This window comes from Vipera ursinii, assembly GCF_947247035.1.
Source record: "Vipera ursinii genome assembly, chromosome: 2".
In the NCBI taxonomy this organism is placed as follows: Eukaryota; Metazoa; Chordata; class Lepidosauria; order Squamata; family Viperidae; genus Vipera; species Vipera ursinii.
In genome coordinates this window covers 75,525,620-75,548,129 of record NC_139513.1, presented here as the reverse complement: position 1 = coordinate 75,548,129, position 22,510 = coordinate 75,525,620, and the positions used below count along the sequence as shown (strand labels likewise).

The window sequence follows — 22,510 nt, the reverse complement described above, 5'->3', positions numbered from 1 at the left end:
TCTTCAGAAGCCTCAGTGATTAAGTTAATGCAATCTTAATTTAGGAGACCTATGACCCAAGGCCCAACGTTGTTGCAGTCAAGCTCCACCTTCTCCTGCATTTCTCTAAGTCTTGTGTGTCTCCCCCACATAGTACGGCCTGAAGAAGAAAGAGGAGAAAGAGGCAGAGGAGAAGGCAGCGCTGGAACAGCCCTGTGAGGGGAGCCTGACGCGACCCAAGAAAGCCATCCCAGCTGGCTGTGGAGATGATGAAGATGAGGATGAGGAGAGCATTCTGGATACGGTGCTCAAGTATCTGCCAGGTCCATTGCAGGACATGTTCAAGAAGTAGCCGCCATACCAGCCCAAGCCCCACCCAGAGTTTCCTGGTGTTGCCAGCTCAACACTTGGTTCAGGCTTTTGGGTGGTGAAGGGACTTCCTTTTGGGGTTTCATGGGGCATTTTCCTTTCCAGTTTTTCTTTCAAGGGGAGACTTCGTACATGTCTTTGTGCCACAGGCCTTTCCCAGGCCTTCTTCTCGGTCCCCAAGAGAAGCACATCAGGCACGGGACGTGCTCCCTACCCCGTCCTCTTGCTATCATCACTCTAGGCCAGGGGTAGGCAACCTTGGCTCTTTTATGACTCGTGGACTTCAACTCCCAGAATTCCTGAGCCAGCATGGCTGGCTCAGGAATTCTGGGGGTTGATGTCCACGAGTCATAAAAGAGCCAAAGTTGCCTACCCCTGCTCTAGGCTGCTGGATTCCTTGGAGTCACAGGCTGGGCACTGCCAGGAGTTTATCTCCTTTCCCTCACCTGAGATTTCCCTTCCCAACACAGAGCTGAAATGGAGTTCTGTGGTGCCAAAGGGCCAGCTGGCTAGAAGGTCAAATCAAAGCAAAAACAAATGGGAACTGGGACCAAATTCAATTACGCAACCTCATGGGGTTTTTGAGGAGGAGGCAACAGAGGAAGGCCAGGCCCCAGCACAATCCTCTGAGCCTGCCTCCTTCTCCCATATTCCTTAGCCCTGTGCTGACTGCCAAACAGAGATTGTGGCCTGTTAATCTCTGTTCTGCTGTTCCTGCCTAATTCATGGGGGCCAAGGCAGCCCCTGCACATTCCATCTCTGACCAAGGGAAGGACCAGTTGGATACGGACACACACACACACACACACACAGTTCTCGAGCCTCACTTTAGGGCTGTTGGCAAATCATAGCTTGGTCATATGCTTGTGGAAGAAGAGCTCATTTCTGAAAAGAATCAAACTCCTACCACACGCCTAGCATGGAGGCCCACTGCAAAGAATTTTGAGTTACTAATAGAAGAAAATTACCTGGGCTGCTTGATCCCTGCTTTCTTTAGGAGGTTGTAGGAGTGCCCGGCACTAACACTTATAGAGACAGCAGCACAGCCTCTCAAGGCCAGGGAGTTCCAGTTGCCTACTACTAGACCAAAGGGTCTATGTTAAAGCCAGTAAACCCATCCCTGATATATCTTGATCCTAGGATGCTGATAATCTCTTTCCCAATGGAAACATAATGGCAAGCCCAAATATTAGCAGAATTGTTCTTGCATCCAAGATAGAAATTGTTCCCTTTTCTTTTTCACTGAAGTGTCTAGAAAGACTGCAGGCATGCATACCCAGACACGCATGCTGATTCCAAAGGATGGGTCCTTCATGGTCTATGAGAAAACCTTCCCATTTTTCAATCTCTGCAGCCCAATGTGGCCTGGGAGTGTGGTGGGCATCCGACCCACTCTCCAGCATACGCCTTCCCCTTCACTTCACAGTTGTTGCATTCACACCGAGGCCGATTCTCCCCATTGTTTCTTCAAAGCCACAACATTACGCAAAAAGGGGTGACTATGAGAAAAGGAGGAAGCCTCACTGCTGATTTGGCCTACTGCCCTCTCCCCAGTACCAAGAGTCCTTGGCCACTGCTGAAAACAAAATCAAATGTCCATCCTTCTATGGGGAAGTTTTGTAGTTTTCATTCTTGTGTTTATTTGGGAAGAAGGAAGGCCTGGATTATTTGGTAAATTTTCTTGGTACTCTGTCCCTTCTACTTTTGTTTGGGGATGGGGTCAAGTTTGATTTTGGGAGTTATCTCTCTGCATCCAAAATCCACCATTCTTTCTTTTTTATCCTTCCTTTCTTCCTTAATAGTTAAAGCCATATCAGTTAGACTGCAATACTATCAACGCTAAAAACTCTGCAGGCTGCGCTCTGTCATGCTGTATAAAGGAGCGTCTTGGGGTTGGGGACCATCCCCTTACCCCCTTGCCTGCTTGTCTGTGTCTCTGGCCGCCCAACATGTTTTGCATAGGTATCTCTGTAACAGGGTAAATCACCCAAAACACCTGTTATTTGTCTTATTGTCTCTGCTAGTCACTCATTAGATGGTCATCATGCAGCCCCATGGAGCTGAAACAAAAGGTCCTCAGGTAAAGTGAAAAGGGGACCAGGTTGGAGGTGGTCAGGGGACAGCCCATTAGCACCTGTTTTGTCAATATAATGTGAGCTTGTCTGCAGTCATCCCATAGGACAAAAGAGTGTGACTGTGAGAGTCTTGCAAGTTTCATGCTGGTGGCTAGGCAAGTAAACTCTGTGCCAAAATGGCAGGACTTTGCCAAGGCGACACCAGTTGTTTATTGTCTACATAATCCTCCTGACTGAATGTTGAAAATTGCAATAAATCTACTTTTCACATGGGGCAAAGGGCTGATGCTGAAGCCAGCTTCCCACACTGTGGTGACGCTGTTGCTCTCAGTTGACAAAATTACCACTATATTCATTCTTTGGTATTTAGGCAGAGAGACGTACCAGTAAGTCTCTGGACCCTACCAATCTGAGAACTCCATTCTGGGCAAGAAGAGGCAAAAAAAAACCCATGTCGTAAAATACTGGAAGGACATGAAGTAGCAATGCCCACAAAAATGAGACAAATGTCAGTAGGGCAGTCTCACACAAAGAATATACAAATCTGAAATCTAAGCCTCATCAACTACTAGGATAAGAGCAGAAGCATTGAACCACAGGAGACATACTTGTGTTGCAGCTCCTCATTTCAGCATCCTCTGTTGGTCCCCCTTGATCTGTGACCTCAGACCTCTGACACTGTTTGCATGTCAGGGGAGGGAGCTGCAGGACGCAGTTTCCAGGTCACTGAAGAAGTCAGGAGAAACCCCTAATGTTCTTCTTCAAATCTTACTTAATGGAGCTGGATCAGCTTCCAACTTGAAATCTACATGAACTGCAGAGAGTATATGTGTTGTATGTATGTATGTGTGTATGTATGTATGTATGTATATATGTATGTGAATGAGTGAGTAAATGAATAAGAGAAAGATAGAAAAGAACAAGAGATAAAAGTCAAAACAAGTTTAGTGATGCCTTTTGATCAGTCTCCCTCAACCAGCTTTTCCCAACTTGATGTCCTGCAATTGTGTTGGGATTCATTTCCCTGAATTTTCAAGTTGAATCTCACCATATCTAAAGAATTCTACCTTATCCCACATATAAAGGTTAAGATATCCTTCTAGGTCACCAGACTGATGGGTATCTGTAGATTGCAGCTGCTTTTGCCAAAATGATAAAAGCAGTGTCATACTATTGTGTTGAAAGTCCCTTCTGGACATACAGACAATATGACATGCATGTGTACAGAAGGCGTATCCCGTGTCATGGTTCTGCTTTGCTCAGATTGACCAATTTGACTCCCTAGAGAGGCTGAGGATTAGACTCTTTTTTTGGTTCCATCACTTTTTACAGCCATAGAACTTACATAGAAGGCTTGCCTACAATGGGAGGTACATGTGTATCACACAATCTGATGCATTTGCTTGTCATTGCTATGAATGAATGTTTAAATGTCAGAGAATGACCATTTGTAAGCATTCGTGGGTGAAAAGTGAATGAGAGAAAATAGCATAACAGGGTGAGAAGGCGTGTTGAATGTTTTTACATTTCCTCCAAGCACATGGATGTGTGAGATCACAAGACAAATTAGTAGTGTATCTGTCTATGTGCTGTAAAGGCCTCGGGGAACAAATATGTCTTGCCATGAAACCAGGAGAAATGTCTGAATCTGTTTCCCAAGAATCAGTTAAAATATGGGCCTTTTTTTTTCAAATGGCTTCTACAATAGGACATCCTTTGGGAATTCACTATTATCACAAAATAATTGACTCCAGCCTTCCAATGCATCCTGTCCCCTCCTTGGCTGGTGCCCAAGAGCTAGTTGTCATAAGCATGGAGTTGCTCTTCTCTACTTTTCTCTCACTAATCTGTTGAGGAAGTTGACTGCCCACGCACTAAGCCAAGGGGTTGTATGAACCATTCTGCCTTGCTCGTGCCATCTGCTTTCTAGAATCATTGTGTCTAATTGGCTAGTCCTCGTCCCACCTGCAACCACCAAGGGCATCTGTCACAACGATGGGGCAAATGAGTTATAGGGCCAATCCAGTGCAAATACAGCTCCCTCAGGCCCTTCAGGTTACTGCTGCCAGGCCGGGGGGGGGGGGGGAGAAGGTGGGGGGAAGCTGAAAGGCAAGCTGTGTAGCTGAATCTGAGCCAAAGGGATACCTGATTTCTGACTCTTTTGTTTAACCTGGGGAGCTGGCAGAGATTTGGTTACGCCCCTTTCCCGGTCTGTGTGGGGTGAAAGATGCAAGCAAAAGGGGCAGGGAAGACTTGAAGGGCTCCATCCATCCATCCTATGGTGACCATTCTGCTCTACCTAGTCTTTGAAGAAAAATAATAAAATAAAGAAGTTTGTACATTGCCCTGTGTCAACTGTCTCTGAGTTCCAACCAGAAGAGATTCTGGCCACCCTCGACACAAGCACAGCTTCATAACACACAGCGAATTGACCCAGTGATGCACCTGGGGGGGATGGATGATCAGGGAGTCAGAAGAAGCCTGGAAGAAGCCCATGGCTTGCGTGTCTGTAGAGGCTACAGAGGGAGGCTGTTTTTCTGAGGGGGACATGCCAGAGACGGAACTGAGCTTAGAGCTGTGTGTACTTCAAAGGTGAATCCTGTGCTAGTCTAAAAAAAGCTTATACTGCTGCATTAGCAAATCAAATAATTACCATCATTAATATAGTTAAGAGTCACATTAATCACTGACTTTGCCTCTTAAGGCAACAACAGCAGCTTTTCTCTCTATTTTTCGGGGGTGGGGGAGGCTGGTGTGGAGCATTGAAAATGTCTTGTGTGCTTGAATGGCATAAAAGTGCAGTTTGTGGTTGCTCAAGCTTTAAAGCCATCTTTGGAAGCTATCTTAAAATGTGCACATCCCTAACTGGGATATTTCCTCCTTCCTTCATAGCAAAGTGTAGCAAGAACAAAAACAAAGCAAAAGACAGAATTCTGACAGAAAGAAATTTACACTTTCTGCAAATGTGAAAGCTTTCCAATGGGAAGCACTTGACTCCCCTCCTCTGCCTTTCTTTGGTAGAACATGGAGAGCACCCTCAACTGGGTCATAAAAAGTGGAGATGATGTCTCTTTGCAAGTCTTTTCTTTGCTGAAGTAACAGTAGCAAGAGTGTGCACAGTGAATCAAGCTGGCAGCCAAATCTATACAATCAGTGCCCTGCTCATTTTTAACATGCATGTGCTGCACATAAAGGGGCAGGGCTTTGATTGCATGGCTTATTTACTTATTTGTTCATTTAGAAGACTTATATGGCTTCCTGTCTCATATAATGATTCTAGGCAATTCACAACAATTCATAAGAAACATAGTTGAAAATCAAGCACTCTCCCTCCCTTCTAGATATGTTTAAGACCTCTAAGGCCCCTGCTGTGTTTTATATAGAAGTCAGAATCTAGCCTGCTAGAAATCAGTAATAATGGAATCTGACAAATATTGCTTGTCCATTAAATTCCAAAAAATGGAAACCAATATTAATAAGAAAGTGCTATCTATTATGCCTGCCATATTAACTGTTAGACTAAAGATAGTAGTGGCTAACTTAATAGAGTAGTATTTCCATTAATACAAAAAGGTAAATTCTTCCATGGTTGAACTCAGTTGCTGGGAATTATGTATCGTTGCTGGGACAATTAATAATATAAAATAATTAGTAATATAGAAATAATAGGGAAAAATTCCTCATTACCTTCTTCTAATACGTTTTCTTGACAAATCTACTATATAACCCATGGAGTTCATGGTGGTGCCTTAACTATTAACCAGGTCTAAAGCTTTTGGAAGAAGGGCTGTAGATCAGCCAAAGATAATTAAAGGCTGTCACTGCTGCAGCATTCATCATTGCTGATTATTATATCGTTTAGATATGGTGTTGGTAGCATCTGCCATCAAACTGCCCCATTCAGCTAGACCAGACATGTCAAACACAAGGCCCGGGGGCCAGATCCGGCCCGCGAAGTGGTTTTGTGTGGCCCCCGAAGCCATCCTGGAAACAGGGAACGGCCCCCACTGCCTTGGCCCTGGCCCAGAGACCCTCCTTCTGCCAGACCCCCAGATCTGTCCCACTCCTGCCCAGGCCCCCATAGGCACCCTTGATGCCAATGATGTAGAGCTGGCCATGCCCACCCAGTAGGCCATACGCATTCCAGCCACGCCCACCCAGTAGGCCACGCCCACCCTGGCCATACCCACCTGCCCCCCCCCCGAGGGCAACCACAATGCTGATGTGGCCCTCAGTGAAATTGAGTTTGACACCCCTGAGCTAGACCCTTGTCTCATATTTATTTTCAGTTCCTTTGGACCAGTAAGAGATGGCACAGAGCACCTGGGAAGCTATTTGTCAGAACAAGGATTTTATGGTTAATCATGACCTCCCTGCTGCCGTTTTTTAAACACCCAAATTCTCCAGATATGTTCCCAACCCAAAAACCTTGCCTTACCAACACTGACTCAATCCTTTTCTAAATGTTGCCTCTACAGCATTTTTGAGAGAAACTCTCCTCTAGTTCAGAAAGAGGGTTCAGCGGTTAGGTCCTGATGCGTAACAGTGGAAGGATGCCAAATACTACTTGCCTTGCTCCTTGCAAATTCTATAGGAGAAAAGCCATGCAGAGCTGAGCGGGGTCACAAAGAGGCAGAAATGCAGCCTGCCTGAACGGAGTAGGAAGCACTACTGCTCTTGATCTGCTAATTTCCTGAAGGCAGCATTAGGACCAAGGCAAGGACCAAGGCAACCGTGATTAGAGGGAGAGAGGATAATAGCAGCTCTCTGGGAGAAAGGGTTCCACCCTATTCAGCTTAAAATTAAGTAATGGCTGTGATTAGTCTCCTGGAAAGCCGTGGCAGTGGGCTGCCTGCTAAGATCCCTGGCAGGCCTCTGGTATTAGCCCAGGCTGCGATGTTCCTATACCTTTCCAAATGACCTCTTCTGCTGGCTCTCCTCTGACAGTAGCCAGAGACGACAAAAAACTAGATTTCGTGTGCTTGGGGTTATGCGTAAGTGAGAGATGGAAAGTTCTCTCATTTGATTAACTCATGTTCTTCTAGACTTCCTAGAGACATCTCGTGTGTATTAACAGAAATGGTACACTGGATCTGATAAGTTTAAAAAAATCCTACTGATCTTTTTGTCTATAAACAGTAATGTGCGGCAGTTATATAAATATAACTTATATAAATATAACTTATATAAATGTAAGTTATATAAATAGATTCGACAATTGGTCCAGTTATTTCACAATGGCTTAATGAGCAAAGTCAAATCTTAAGTTCAGCTTCAGTGAGAGATGTCTACTGAGCACCCTGGGGGGTGGGGGGTGGAATAGCTTGGAATGGAGCAAATGTTTTGCAAATCAACATTCTCAAATTCAGTTAAAACGATAAAAAAAAGAGAACGGGAAAGTATCTCTCTTCTCTGAGACACAGGAGAACCTAACAGACTGATCGGCTGTAAATAATGTAATTTCATATAGCCACACTACATACAGTAGGTTCCAAAAGTTAATACTGTACATCTTTTATATATATATTTTTCTAAAGATATTAAATTTATACTAGACCAGGGGTAGGCAACCTCGGCTCTTTTATGACTCAGGGACTTCAACTCCCAGAATTCCTGAGCCAGCATAGCATAGCTGGCTCAGGAATTCTGGGAGTTGAAGTCCATGAGTCATAAAAGAGACGAGGTTGCCTACCCCTGTACTAGACAACCCATGACTCGTTGGGTCATTTATTTTTATTTTTCACATTTCTGAACCACCCTCCCTCTCTTTTCTTTTATATATAATGTAGCCTGGAACCATTTCTCCACTCCTCACAGCCCTCAGCAGAACAGGTACAGCAGAGATGAGCCCAAGGGAGAAAATATATCCCACTGCAAGTCTGACGACAGCAGTTCTTGTCTCTTTTACTCCATCTGCCACTTGCTATGCGAAGGGAACGACAACTTCACAATCCCTTGCTTTTAGCCATGCTGGCTGGTCCGAAGGAACTTTAGACAGAGGAATAAGGGAGTGGGCCAACTAAGACCCCCTAAAAGATCCAACTGAAGTTTCAAAATGGAGAATGAGAGCTGGACAGCTTCAGGCAGAAATCATGGAAGATATCAAACATTTACTTCAGATCCTGAATGGAGGGCTAGCAGTTGAGTTCATTGTGTTTAAGGTTTTTCAAAGAGAGCCTACAGAGAGGTCAAGAGAACACCTGTTGTTAAGTGTGTGGTAATTGCCATTCACTCTGTATGGCTGAAGGCTCTTGGACAAGGCTAGTAACATTGACCAGTGGATTAATGCCTTCCAGCTTAAATACCTACCAGCTCCTTGTGCATGCATAACACAAAGGCCAATAATTGGAGCTCGCAATTGTCACAGGCTGCAGTCCTAGGCTTATTTCCAGTAAACTGACACTTTTTAGAAAATTACTGTGAGATTTGATAGGAAGAAAAATACAAAAAGCAACCACAAATACAAAGGTTTCAAGCTGAACCAATTAGAAGAAAAACAACCAAATTGTTATTTTATTCCAAACTCCCAACTTAAGCATTACACTGCCCTCCAATGGCAGTAATAATTAATTCCCATCAGGCAGATAGAAGGCCAATAGAAGAAATACGCTTAGAAATCCATTTGTAAAGGAAAGTATGGAATGGATAAGAGCCCAATTTAAGTTGGTGGGTTTCCCTTTCAGTATTTAGGTCAAGACATGCTTGCTTACCTGTCCCAGGTAGGGATAGGTACTATATTCCTCTTCATTAAAAAAATCCAGTTTAGTTTAATGCTGCAAAAGAAAGCTTATGACCCTAAGATGTTTGCCAATATATTCATTATGTAATTTCTGTATGTATGCAGCAGCATGTTGGATTTTGAGTGAGGTTCAAGGGCCCAATTAGAATGGCTAACTTAACAGATCAGGGAAACCTGCCACATGAAAAAGGGAACAGCACAAAACCCTGCCTTTGTAAGTTAAAAATAGTCCCTTGGTTATTTGCATGCTTTTTATACAGAATCCTCCCCCAAACCCTCATGCTTATGCTGATTATTTATACACTGAACAATATTTTCACTTTGTCATAACAAATCAGTCCAAATATCCATGATATTTAAAACACATCTACAAACACAACCGTGCACAAAGATGTTTGCAAAATGACTCAACCAACCACCTTGAACTGGACCTGGAAGCAAACTGGTAACCAATGCAGTTCACGCAACAATGGTTATATGTGCCCACTGAGGGGGCCCCCAGAACTGGACACGCTGCTGCGTTGTGTACCAGCTGTAACTTTCAAATAATCTTCAAAAATAGCCCATGTAGCGTGTGTTGCAATATTCCAACTGAGAAATGAGTAGGGCATAAATGACTGCATTGCAAGGGCCAATTGCTTCTAGCTCAAGGCACCTAATGACAGTAACAAAAGTTTAATTATTTAAATAAAAAAGAATATTGGGGTAGTTAAAGTGTGTATTTTGTGTAAATGAACTTAGTATCTGGCACCAGTCACAAATGGCTTCCTCTTTAAAAAAAAAAAGATTTGAAAAGCAAATTCTAAACTAAGTAAATGCAAATTCTGGGTTGAATATCTTCAGAGGCATTTTGTTTGAGGGTCTGCTTAAGGATTTGGTTATAGCTACCCGAAAACAAAGTAGCTATTGCAAGCCTGAAGTCTCTTCCCATATCTTCTAGTATTTTTACTCACAGAGTGAATTACTAAACCTGAATAAAAATGCATGCTATTGTAATTAAAAAGTGCTACCCTATTTTTAACTTTTCCCCCAATAATGCTTCCAGTATTTTCTCTTGTGCAGGGAACATTCTGAATTGATTTCAGTCATCTTCACTAACATTAGTACGTCATAAAACCAAACAAATTGGATAAAACATATCGTGACATCAGGCTCTTCCACAACTACTCATTGTCTGGATTTTCTACAAATAATGAAGGAAAGGGCTTTCACATTAGGAAACTGGAGCTGAGACACCTGAATTGGGGTAATAATGGCAAGACTAAAAATATTAATACTGCTACATTTCCTTTTCTGGAAAGAGTTTTCCAACAGCACAACTTTTTTGATTGAAAATGAAAAACCGCAGAACCACGGTACATACTCATCCGTAACAACAGCCAGCTATGTCAAATCAAAGCTTGATCCAGTCAATGTCCTGATTCTCACTCATCAACAAATTGCTCCCAGAACGCTTTCAATTAAGGTAACAACATCCTTTAAGTCCACCTTTCTTTGCCTCTTTTGAGTGCTGCTGCAATATTCCACAGAAGATAAGATGAGAGAATCAATATTCGAAGACTGTATGAATAGTTTTCTGGAAGTTCAGTAAATTGCCCTTTAAACCATAATACACAATATTTTAGCAAACATCTTTATCCAAGGTACAAAAACAGGATCATTCAAAAATTAATATCATTTTCCAGCCTTACTCCTTTTATTATCCTAAGGTACAAAAAGAATTGGACACATACTTATATACATTTTCTCAAAAGTTAACTATGAAAAGGAAAGTTTCAAACGTGTCTAGAAGAAACTAGCATAATTCTCAATCGGAATTTCCATTCTCAAAAGAAGACACAGAAAAATGACAGTGATGTATAATCCGTGTTTGCAGCAATTTTTGCCTCTTGACTCTCTCAATTAAACAGAGGACAGAGACTGTTATGATGGAGAACACAAATGCATTGGCAGCTAGAATACTGATAGCTCCCCTATAATTCTGCAATCAAAATATTGAATGACCCACGCCTTCCAAAGAAGTCCAGATCATTTCAGCTTCTCTGTCTTCTAGGACAGTTAACAATGCATAAAAACGTCTTTAAAACCTAATTCCCAGACAAGGGAATTAAAATTCATGGCATTATTCTCTTCCACAAAGAAAAACAAACCCAGAGAGAAGCTGAGTGTCTTCTGAATGTTCTACACTGGCTTATAATCCTAGATTATAAATAAAGTCTCTAGCAGCTTTCTCTTAAGGGTCATAGGGAACACCAAAGAGCTTTACGGTGCCCGCTTCCCTACTGCTATCATATTTGCCATCTTTATCATCACAGGCGTAGGCTAATAGCGCACATTTCGGATGCCAAGCGACTGTGAAAGTTGGGGACTCGCATTGTACTTCCCAGAGCTTCTCCCCTAAAAAAACAAAGACATAATTAGATACTGTCTTTGGGACAACTCAGACCCTATATCCGTAGCTCACTATAGACAAGAATGCAAGTTAGGAAGTACTGTTGAATAAGTGTTCCTTTTATTCAGAATCAAAAGGGCAGTTCAGAAAAAAAACCTCTTTCAACAAGAAAACAGCAAGATTTTCAAAACAGCTTAAGGCATACATTACATTATATATTACATTCATAGATATTTTGCCTAGATATTATGCTTACCCAAGGATAAAATTCTGTGAGAGATACACTGTTTAAACTGAGATCAAAAATCAAAACCAAAAAGCAGAAGATAGGGGAAAAAACATATGATACATCAATCTGTGCATATATTTTACTAACCCTTCTTTAAAAAATGCCTTCATTCAGTTGATCTCTTCTCCTAATAAAGGCTAAATTACTTTCCAGCTAGGCAGCAAGAAAGCCATACTCACCAGTTTCTACTTCAGCAATATCAATGAAGTGATCTTCAGAGGCTGAAGCCAACATCTTGCCATCATGGCTAAAGCTCAAAGTCCTGACAGGCCAATCAAGTCTAAGATCAGGAAGCAAAGAAGGAAATAGAGAAATAGATTACAAGAGACGAGATAAGTCCTTTGGGCACCACTAAACAGTCTAGTTTATCATTCTTAGAATCTAGTCTTTCAAAAGTAGAAATATTAATTTTAAATATTAAATATTTAAGAAAAAGGTGGAAGAGACAGGATCAGAAAAAGGAAAGGAGGCAAGGTTGTCGTGCAGGAATATAAGCTAATTTGAGGGCAAATCCACCTGGAGCTCCATTTCCAACTATCCTGTTTGCCAGTTTGCCTCCTAGAGACTAAAATGGAAGATTTGTAACTTGAGCTGGCCATGAATAAGGAGTGTATATCGGAGGTGGTGACCCTTTGAGAGCTGCATGCAACAAAATTTCATTTTGATGTATGCCAATTGGTGTACATTCAGTGACAATAAAGTTGTTGTTATTATATTGCCACTCACTATGGAGATGTCATTTAAGTACAGTAACTAATTTGTATCTCAGTTATTAATATCATTTTAAAGTTCTCTAAGACAGAGATCACAATGTCTTGTAGTAACACATTTTGTGCTGTATGATTTTTTTTTCTTAATCTACTTAATCTACTGCCAACTGATTTTGTTGGATTACTCCTATTTCTCATTTTATTAGACAGAGAAGGACAACTCTCCCTAGTTAGTAACTATACTACCTAATTTATATTAGGTATAAAATAATAGTTAACTCATTTGCATCCTGGTCTCTATTTTTTCTTAAGAGAAAATCCTTTACTTGACCCCACACTAGAAATGCAGTTACACTTTAATACAGGTGTTGCTCGACTTGCAGTTCATTTAGTGACCATTCAAGTTACAATGGCACTGGAAAAAGTGAGTTATGACCATTTTTCACACTTACGACCATTGCAACATTTAATTTAATTTAATTTAATAATTTAATTTGTATACCGCCCTTCTCCTGAAGGACTCAGGGCAGTGAACAGGGCAATACATAATAAAAAACAGGATACAAAAATTAAAAAGTGATTAAACAACTATGCCCATAGTAATTGATACATATTAAAAATTAAAACTAATTATAAAAAACCCAACCCCATCCCATCAGACCAGGCCAGCTTGTTCAAAAAAGAAGGTTTTGAGATCGCGCCGGAAGGAGCGAAGGTCGGGGGGCCATCCGGAGCTCGACCGGTAAGCGGTTCCATAGGTCTGGCGCGCCCACAGAGAACGCTCTCCCCCTGGGGGCCACCAATCGGCATTCTTTGATCGGAGGCACCCTGAGGAGGCCCTCTCTGTGGGAGCGCACTGGACGGAGGGAAGTTGACGCCGGCCACAGGTGTTGCCCCATGGTTATGTGATCAAAATTCAGACGCTTGGCAGCTGACTCATATTTATGACGGTTGCAGTGTCCTGAGGTCATGTGATCATCATTTGTGAATGTCTATGGAGATTCTCAGTCATCCAGGTCATAGTTGTCCCAAATATGCTTTTTCACGAGGCAACTGGACTTTGTTTTTCTTTGAAGGTGACCCTGAGAAGCCTCCAGGTACCTTTAAGGACTTGCTAAAAGAATGCAGATGAACAGCTGTCTGCAAGAAGTATAAATCTTTCCATTCCCCAACATCCAGTCAGAGCTGAAGAAGCTTCTTGGATGAGAAGCGAAACATCTTCAAAGCAAAACAAGAAAGTCCAGTTGCTTCATGAAAAAGTATCTTTGGGATCATCATTTGTGACTTCTAACAAGCAAAATCAATGGGGAAGGCAGATTCACTTAACAACCGGGTTACTAACTTAACAACTGCAGTGATTCACTTAATAACTGTGGCAAGAAAAGTTAATAAAATGGGGCAAAACTCACTTAACAAATGTCTCACTCAACAACAGAAATTTTGTGCTCAGTTTTGATCCACAGTCGAGGACTACTTGTATTACATGAGCACTAAGATGGAGCATTCATATTATTTATTAATTTGTTTTCAAATTATTTTAAATCGATTCTAAATTTAATTTGAAATTTGAAATTGTTTGAAATATCCAAGCTCACTGTCTTTTTTAAAGACAAAGCAGGATTTACTGTTTAATCAACTTACTACAGATACGATCTATACAATAATAAATCACAGCAGCAATGAAAGAACAAGAATGGAACTTAAAAACAGTGTAATAAATGTTACATTGAATCTCTTCTTGTTTTCCATTGCCGTAGTCATCACCATCATCATTTTTTCAGGATAACTATATCATCCCAAACCCTAGGATATGCTTCCATTATGTAACATTAAGCTATACTGCATAGCTCACATATTGCACTATTGCATTTCTATAGTATATCCTTCTAATTACTTTGGACTTAGCATAGTATTTTGATTATAAATACGTTTCATTCCATTAATCTCAGAAAAGCACCATTTATTTTACAAGCCCAAAATCTGGAAAAGTACTTTTTAACACTTTTAATACAACTTACCTAGAGAAGCATCGTACACATACCAGCTCATCCACATCCCAGAGGCTAACCAATGCATCAGCACTTCCAGTAGCAAAATACTTGCCCGTTGGATCAAACTTGATACAAATGCAATTTGAGGGGTGGGCATTAATTGACTGAATGGGTTTCAGCTCTGGGTAGCTGCAGAAAAGAAATAAAAACAGTTTATTAAATGCACATACAATTCACTAACTAGGACATACCCTGAAATCTTGTTTAACAATGTCTAAATGTAAGGCAGGCTCCTTATTATATATCAGGAACCACAAGCTGCATAGTTGAATAGCATATCTTACTTTCTTTTAGCACTGAAGGGTTATAAGCAAATATAAAAGAGCATGTACGACCCCTTTAATACATTTTAAAATTTAAACAAATGTAAAGTAAAAAAAGGCAGAAAAGTTTGTTCATAACTGTTTATGCTACACCAATATAAGGATCTTTAAGATACCACAAGATTCTGTTCATTGCTGCAAAAAGCACATCTATCCTAATCTGGAAAGTCTGCTCAAAGACAAAGAAAACTGAGGTATTTTGAAAAAGGAGGTTTTTTCATGGTTTGCAGACATAAGGAAATGAGAACGCACAGGATAATAATTGCCCTTATTTAAGTCAGTTCAAATACAAGAAGGAAATTTGTTTTAATATAATAAAGATCTAAGCAGGCCCTAATAGTGAAATTCCTCTTCTGCTAGCAGATCTGGATGCCTGAATAACACTCTGGATCTGAGATCATATCCCAATATTCCTCATCTGGTTAAGTGATAAACTGATTTAAAAAAGAGGAAAATAAAATATGACATTTTTATTTAGTTTTTAAAATACTTGACTAGTAGTCCTTCACTGGAATACCTTTCATTAGTGTCAAAATGAAGCAGACAATTGAAATACAAATCCCCACTTAACCGTACAGCTCACTAGGAGACTCTAACTCCAGGGCCTCTCAGAAGATTGCTGAGAAAACAAGGGAATATCTCCAGGTGTGCCATCTCACTTTCCTTGAAGAGCAATTAAAAATGAATATCTAAGCTGAAGAAAGAAAAATGTAGCAATGGCCACTATTAAGAAGAATTAAATTCATGATATCTTGGATCTTAACATTAATATATCAGGAATAATAAATGGAACAGAAAGAACTCTTATGAGGAAACAGTATTCAGAGATATCCATGAAAGAACAGTATTTATATTACTGTTAGGTTCTTGGTACTCTCTGAGCTTGTTTTCTGCCTGACCAGCGTGCAAGAAAGCAGCCAAGCTCAGAGAACACCAAGAACCCAACAGTTCAACTTGAGCTATATATATATTGTCTTCTATTTGCTTTAAACTGTACAATCCTGAAATGAGAAGATATTGCCAAAAGCTTTGCAGCTGTTAATGGTATCACTGAAATCATGATATGAACTCCAATTAGAAGCAAAAATGGAAGGCAGAACAAATAAAAAATATCTATAAACAAGGCTGCATCTACGTAAAAGGCAAATCCACTTTCCCAACACCACTTAGATCAAAAGACAGGACAGCCAACTCACTTGCTACCCTTCCTAGAGAAGACCGTGGTGAAGGTACCTGAGGATGTTGATGCAACCATTGCCATTGGTGAGGAAAAACATGTTGTTGTCATTGTTCCAAGATATCTCATTCACTTCAAACTTGAATTGCTCTTCAGCTTTGGACCGATATGTCTTAGCATCAATGAATGTGACAACATCATCTTTATTCCCTACTGCAATAGTCTGACCATCAGGGCTCCAGCAGATGTTAATGTTTTCACCTATAAAGGAGAAAAAGGGAAAAACAAATCTTTTGATTTACTAATTGCAGCAAGAACAATTTATACAGGCTTTTGTATTTGCAAAGCAAGGATGATAAACAGAAAAGGCAACTTTTTAATACAATTATTAACTAACAATTTTATAATACAACAGTACGAGTGCATTTCAGATTTGGCCATGGCCGTTTATCTGAAAAGAGAAGAAGAGAAAAGAAAGAGAATAATTTGGTCAAATACCATGAAAAACAAGTTGTTTCTCCCTTAAAAGCAACATATATTAAAAGCATGTGTTCATATGTATATTGGTCACTTTATATGATCAGGAAGCAACAGTTAGAAATAAATATGGAGTAATTTTGCCCCCAAGATCTCTTATTTAATTAAGAAGAAAAATACCTTTTGTATTCACCATGACAATGCACTTAGTGGTTCGAACATCCCATATACGAATGGTTTTATCACCAGATGCTGTGACAAATAGATCTGGGTTACTAGGATGCCAACACAACTGATCCACACTATCTCCATGGCCACGGTAATTGTTTTCCTTGACCTGAAGAGCAAAAAATACAAAAATCTTCAACAAACTCTTCTGCCCTTCACAATCATTTTATCACCTACACTTCATCATAATCTAAATGCCACTGTATATAGTTGTCTGTGCAGGATTTGATTCAAGGATTTGTGCAGGATTTGATTCTCTATATACAATTATAGAAGAACAGTTGACTAAGTAAGGTAGAAGTTACTTCACTTCTCACCCTACTGTCTTCCTCTCTAATCAACTGGTCTCAGATGGTTTAAAGATAACAATTTAGTTTACTGATACTAATATGGAAGAGTCTTGTCACCTTCTCCTAGGATGGTTTTTCAGCTTCCCAATTTATCTTTCTGCCCCAAGAAATGAGACTCCAAACATAGAAGAATTATATTTAAAAATATCTCAAAATCAAAGATACAAAGTTTAGATCAATGAACTGGAAACAAACATACTAGAAAGTGATTTTTAAAATCTTATGTTTCTGAAGTGTTACTTGTGCTTTGTAAACTATGTAGAAAACAAAGAAATGGCCAAAAACTTAAAAGCATCCATTTTTATTTCAATACTAAAAAGAGGCTTTATTAAAGAATACTGAACATTACTAAACAATTGCCCTGTCACATATCAATAAAAAATGATCAAGATTTTACAATCCATATTTCAACCATATTATGGAACAAGACCTAACAGATGAACAATCTGAATCCAGTAGAAGCAATCACATTGCTAGTATCCATGGATAGTGGATCAGACTGCTAGTATACACAGATAGTGGAAAAGTCAAGAGTGTTCTAAAAACGTCTTTTTTTTCCTCTATTGATTATTATTAAGATTTTTGACTATATAGATATAAAAAACCGTGAATAGTCTTAAAATAATTCATAGGTATACTGGTCACTTTATATGATGATCAGGAAGCAACAGTTAGAATTAAATATAGAATAATTAAATTGTTCAGAATAGGGAAAGAAGTGTGTCAAGGATGTAATCTGTCATCTTATTCATGTAACACATGCAAAATATATTATGAGAAATGCTGGAACAGAGGAAATAGTAATTAAAAGTAAAACTGTTCATCAGAAAATGAAACACCACGGGTATATTGATGGCCATAAGAAAGGAAGACTTAAGGAATCACTTTTTGAAGGTGAAAAAAGGGAATACAAAAGCTAGTCTGCTGCCCAATATTTTAAGAAATTTAAGCTGATGTCAACGCAGAAATACAAATAAGCAGAAAATAAGTTGACGCTGACTTTACCCCCCTGGACTCAAAAACTCATAGACGGTGACTGTAGCCATGAAATAAAAATATGTCTGCTGCTTGGTAGACCATAACAGATCCAGACAAACTTTTGATATGAAAGTAATCACACAGATATGTACTGTTAAGACCATGCTTTTGTAACATATGGTCATGAAAGCTGGGAAATTGATGCTTTTCAATAACAGCACTGGAGAAAACTGGAGAATACCCCCAAGAACAAATCTTTCAATAACAACTGAAGTTATAGAGCTCAGTACAAGCATTAATAAAGCAGCTAAAGTCTAAATGTTTTTTTTAAAAAAATATGTAACGTTAAGGAAAGAATCACTAGAGAAGAGCCTGAGACTTGGTAAAATCGAACGCAACCAAAGAGAGGCAATTGGGAGAGAAAGTTGGAAAGCAGCCTCACCGCCAACACTAGGATGAGTTTATGAAGTCAGAGGATTTATTGGCAGATAATTCAGACAAAACGATTTGCATCCGTTACGAGCATCCGTAAGCCACCCAAAAATTGTGTGTGTATGTGTGTGTGTGTGTGTGTGTGTATGGATCTTTGGTCATTCGGATTTTTCCCCGCGTAGAGTTGAAGGTGTAGGAGCAACGTTTCGACGGAATCCCATCCGTCATCCTCAGGCTGGTGGCTTCAGCTTCCTTCTTCTGGGAGAAGCATGTGGAAGGAAGCTGAAGCCACCAGCCTGAGGATGACGGATGGGATTCCGTCGAAACGTTGCTCCTACACCTTCAACTCTACGCGGGAAAAAACCCGAATGACCAAAGATCCACATACAAACATATATATATATATATACACACACACATATATGCTCCAATTCCCACATCTGCCGTCGAGAGTCCAATAAACCCGCCACGCTCTCTGCAGCCGCTGCGCTGGCACCGACTCGCCACTTCTTCCACTCCTCCGTCCCTGGACTCACCAGCCGGTCTTTATCCAGCACGAAGACGCTTGCGGTCTTGTCGAAAGAGCCGGAGGCCAGACGGTGGCCACAGCAGCTCCAGGCCACCGAGTGGACCTTGGCCCCGTGCGCGGGGAATTCACGGCTCCGCGTGTTAGCCCGGAACTGCTCCTGCATGTTCTTCACGTAAGGAGAAACAGCCATGGCAACTCAGCCAGGCTCGAGCCAGCAGAACCCCCTTCTCCCCCACCCCCCGCCTTTCCTTCCGAGCTGCAAAGGTTCTACTTCCGGTAGATTATTCACGTGGGCAAGAGGGAGGAGTCTCTTGAGGAACGGGTTCCTGAGCGCTGTAGAGGTATATGAGGAAAGAGTGATACTTTTACCAGAGAGACGTCCTTTGGCTAGTATCGCTTGGGGTCTCTTTGGTGCGCTAATTTATCTTGTTGGTGAAACTTTCTCTTTTATTGATTCTTGGGAAGGTCCGCTGTGGCTTCTAAAGGAAAGACGTCCGTTCGTTTAACACAGGGGTCGGCAACCTCGGCTCTTTTATGACTCGTGGACTTCAACTCCCAGAATTCCTCAGCCAGGCATGCCTGGCTGAGGAATTCTGGGAGTTGAAGTCCATGAGCCATAAAAGGGCCGAGTTTGAAGACTCCTGGTTTAACAGAAGGAAGAATGCTGTTTGGAACGTGGCTCAAGATCCCCAAACAAACAAACTCACTTGGTGTTCCAGAAACAAAACGCTCTTTGAAAAGAAGTATTTGCAAAGGCTTGGTGGGCGGAAGCACACGTAGAAGTCCAGCCACACCTTAAAGCAGTGGTAGGCAACCTCGGCTCTTTTACGACTCGTGGACTTCAACTCCCAGAATTCCTGAGTCAGCGTAGCTGACTCAGGAATTCTGGGAGTTGAAGTCCACGAGTCGTAAAAGAGCCGAGGTTGCCTACCCCTGCCTTAAAGAGATATTAACACACTTTTATATCCTACCCCTGACGTAGATTCCCCCCTTCCCTATCGCTCTCAACACCTCTCGTCTGAACATCCGATAAACTAACTCGAAGCGCCCTAAACCGTTCCTCCCTCCCCATGTCCCAGGAAGCCCCCCCCCCTTGTGCACGTCTTATCTCTCACCATCTAGTTTTCTGCTAACAAAGCTCAATTCTTATAATTATTTATATATTTCTTTGCAGCAGTTATACCTTTGCTAGCTTAAGCTCTAAACTTTACCTTCAGTTTATTGTGTTTACTTGCCTTTTCAGTTAGGCAGCAACTGCTGCTTTTCTTATTTGTATATAGTTAACTTGTCAAGAGTTTATGACTTTCAGGTGGCTTCTCCTGCAGACCTTTAGAATCACTAGACATTTCTGATTAATAGTCTACTCCTGTCAAGTGCCATATTGTATGATAAAATTTAGACTGCACAATGAGAAATTCAATGAAAAATGCGTTTTATAACTGCTGCTCAACCTAATTAATGCTGCCCTACTTATGACATACACTGTAAAGTTTCATTTATTTGCCCTGTTTCCTATCACATAGTATCAAAAAAAGAGAAAGTGGGAAGTCGGTCTGTGCACCAAAAATAGATCCTCTTCAGCTGAAATGATGTTTGTTTCAAAGCCATCCAAAACTCAAAAATCTGTGTTTATGCAGGAAAGTCAAAAGGGAAATAAATGAAAAATATTTCTAAGATTTTCAAGAAACATCTATGCATGTGTGGAAGTGAGCAATTCACCGGACTTAACTTCCAAGCAATGATGTATAATAAGGCTGATACCTGCACCCTGGCAAACGAAAAAAGTTAGGTTGCAGAAGTTTGAGGTTATTGAAATACCAATCTTTGATGTGGCCAGGGTATCCTTTTAGGAAAATCAAGTGCTTTTGAAAGGTTTTCTTGCTCTCAAACTGCAGTTCTTTCCAACATTCTGAGGCAAGAGCTATATTTGTTCAAACCGGGCTTGTTATGCAATTTTTGTAATGTAGACAAAAGTTCTCCTTTGTCTTCCTTACTGTTATATAAGGTCACTAAGAAAACAGTACCATGGAATTAGTAATATCATCTGATTTTCTGCTTACTGCAAGTGACTCCAAAGCCACTCTAAAGTTTCCCAAATCTTCAGGACTAGCAGTTATAAATGTTTGATGCTGCTATTTTATTTAATTTGCATATACATATGTTTATAACAGTGAAATAGTGTAGTGTTGCTTAACATATTAAGGTTCATTGGTATTGTTCCTTTTTATGGTACTGTTGTCCCCAATTCGGGTCTGAGCCTGATGAAGAACACCAGACACGAGGTGCAGGTTTTGTTGTCTTTTATTGAAGCACTCCAAGAAAAGGGATCCTGGCTAAAATGCCAAGGAACCCCTAACCACAGAATTAATCAAGCTTTATACATTTTCTCTAAAGCAGAAAGCGATATAAGGTGGTATATATAAGAAATATCATCTAATAAACATTTCAATAATAATCTAACAATTATTCTATTGGTCTCTAGCCATCCCTATTCCTAATCCTTGGCTAATGAATGCTTCAGGAGTTATCTAATACACATCCTGTTTGCTCCAGGCTATCCCTATTCTTAACTTTTAGCTGAGTCTGAAAAATGCCTAACTCTTCATTACTTTTATCAGCTCTCTAATCACTCAGAATTGTTACAAGCTTTACAGGTGCATATATCTTGTGAATAAGCATTCTTTATTCTTGCCAGACAAACTCCCGAATTACAGACTTCCTGGACTCTTGAACCGTATGCGGCATACAATGAAAAGAGGAATGGATGTTAGGCTGTTTATACAGATGTATATTCTTAGAACTTAGAAAGAGATAGCACATAGAGAGAGATCACAGAAGAAAACGATCTAGTTTTTAGAATCTGGTATCTCTGGTTGCTAAGCAAGAAAATGCCATTTGTAGCTGAATGTCTAAAATCCTTCATGCTTATCCAATTGTCTACCTTAAATTTAAGGCACTTAATTTATAATGCCATAAACAGGCTTTTCAAATGTGGAATTTGAAAATGTGTTCCCAGATACCTAGGAATTCTAGGAATTGCAGTCCCAACATACTTGGAGTATACCAAATTGAGGAAGCTGCAAACATTGAGCGAATTAAGGGGTAATTTTATTGGAGTAACTTACTATGAGGAGTCCCCTCAAGCCTTATTATACTGGAGATTGATATTTATGTAAGGGATGGATCAAAAATGTTGTGAGAGTACATCAAGACTGTTTATACTCTTAGAAGCCCAGCTAAAGCAAACAGGTACCTATTTTGCGTAGCAGAGATACAGAAAGATGTTGGAGGTAGATGGTCACTTTAGTGACAATGGCAAAGACATCAATTCATACTCTATAGGAGAAGGCAGTGGCAAACTGCTCCTCTGTTTTACCTACAAAAACCTACACTCTGCCATTGTGACTGACAA

The 22,510-nt window shown here is 40.5% G+C and overlaps 2 protein-coding genes across 8 annotated transcripts in view; one reads left to right on the top strand and one right to left on the bottom strand.

Annotated features, from left to right (window-relative positions):
• The window catches only part of CPLX2 (complexin 2), a 152,772-nt gene extending 148,015 nt beyond the window's left edge, over positions 1–4,757 (top strand). For all 5 annotated transcript variants that reach the window (XM_083352284.1, XM_083352281.1, XM_083352282.1 and 2 more), the window contains one exon: positions 134–4,757. In XM_083352284.1, coding sequence (XP_083208410.1) covers positions 134–331 — 198 coding nt within the window. In that variant the 3' untranslated portion in view covers positions 332–4,757. The remainder of the gene's footprint in view (positions 1–133) is intronic.
• THOC3 (THO complex subunit 3) overlaps positions 1–19,331 on the bottom strand; it is a 35,284-nt gene extending 15,953 nt beyond the window's left edge. For 2 of the 3 annotated variants that reach the window (XR_014491165.1, XR_014491166.1), the window contains exons 1-5: positions 19,106–19,331; positions 16,762–16,918; positions 16,161–16,365; positions 14,572–14,733; positions 12,023–12,123 (exon numbers count right to left, since the gene is read on the bottom strand). Coding sequence is in view for 1 of the 3 variants with exons in the window: in XM_083352273.1 (XP_083208399.1) it covers positions 11,396–11,559; positions 12,023–12,123; positions 14,572–14,733; positions 16,161–16,365; positions 16,762–16,918; positions 19,106–19,288 (972 nt within the window). In the remaining 2 variants the exon portion in view is untranslated. Of the gene's footprint in view, positions 1–10,834; positions 11,560–12,022; positions 12,124–14,571; positions 14,734–16,160; positions 16,366–16,761; positions 16,919–19,105 lie in introns of those variants that run through there. The other variant, XM_083352273.1, reaches the window with a different exon arrangement.
• Positions 19,332–22,510: the final 3,179 nt, after the last annotated feature.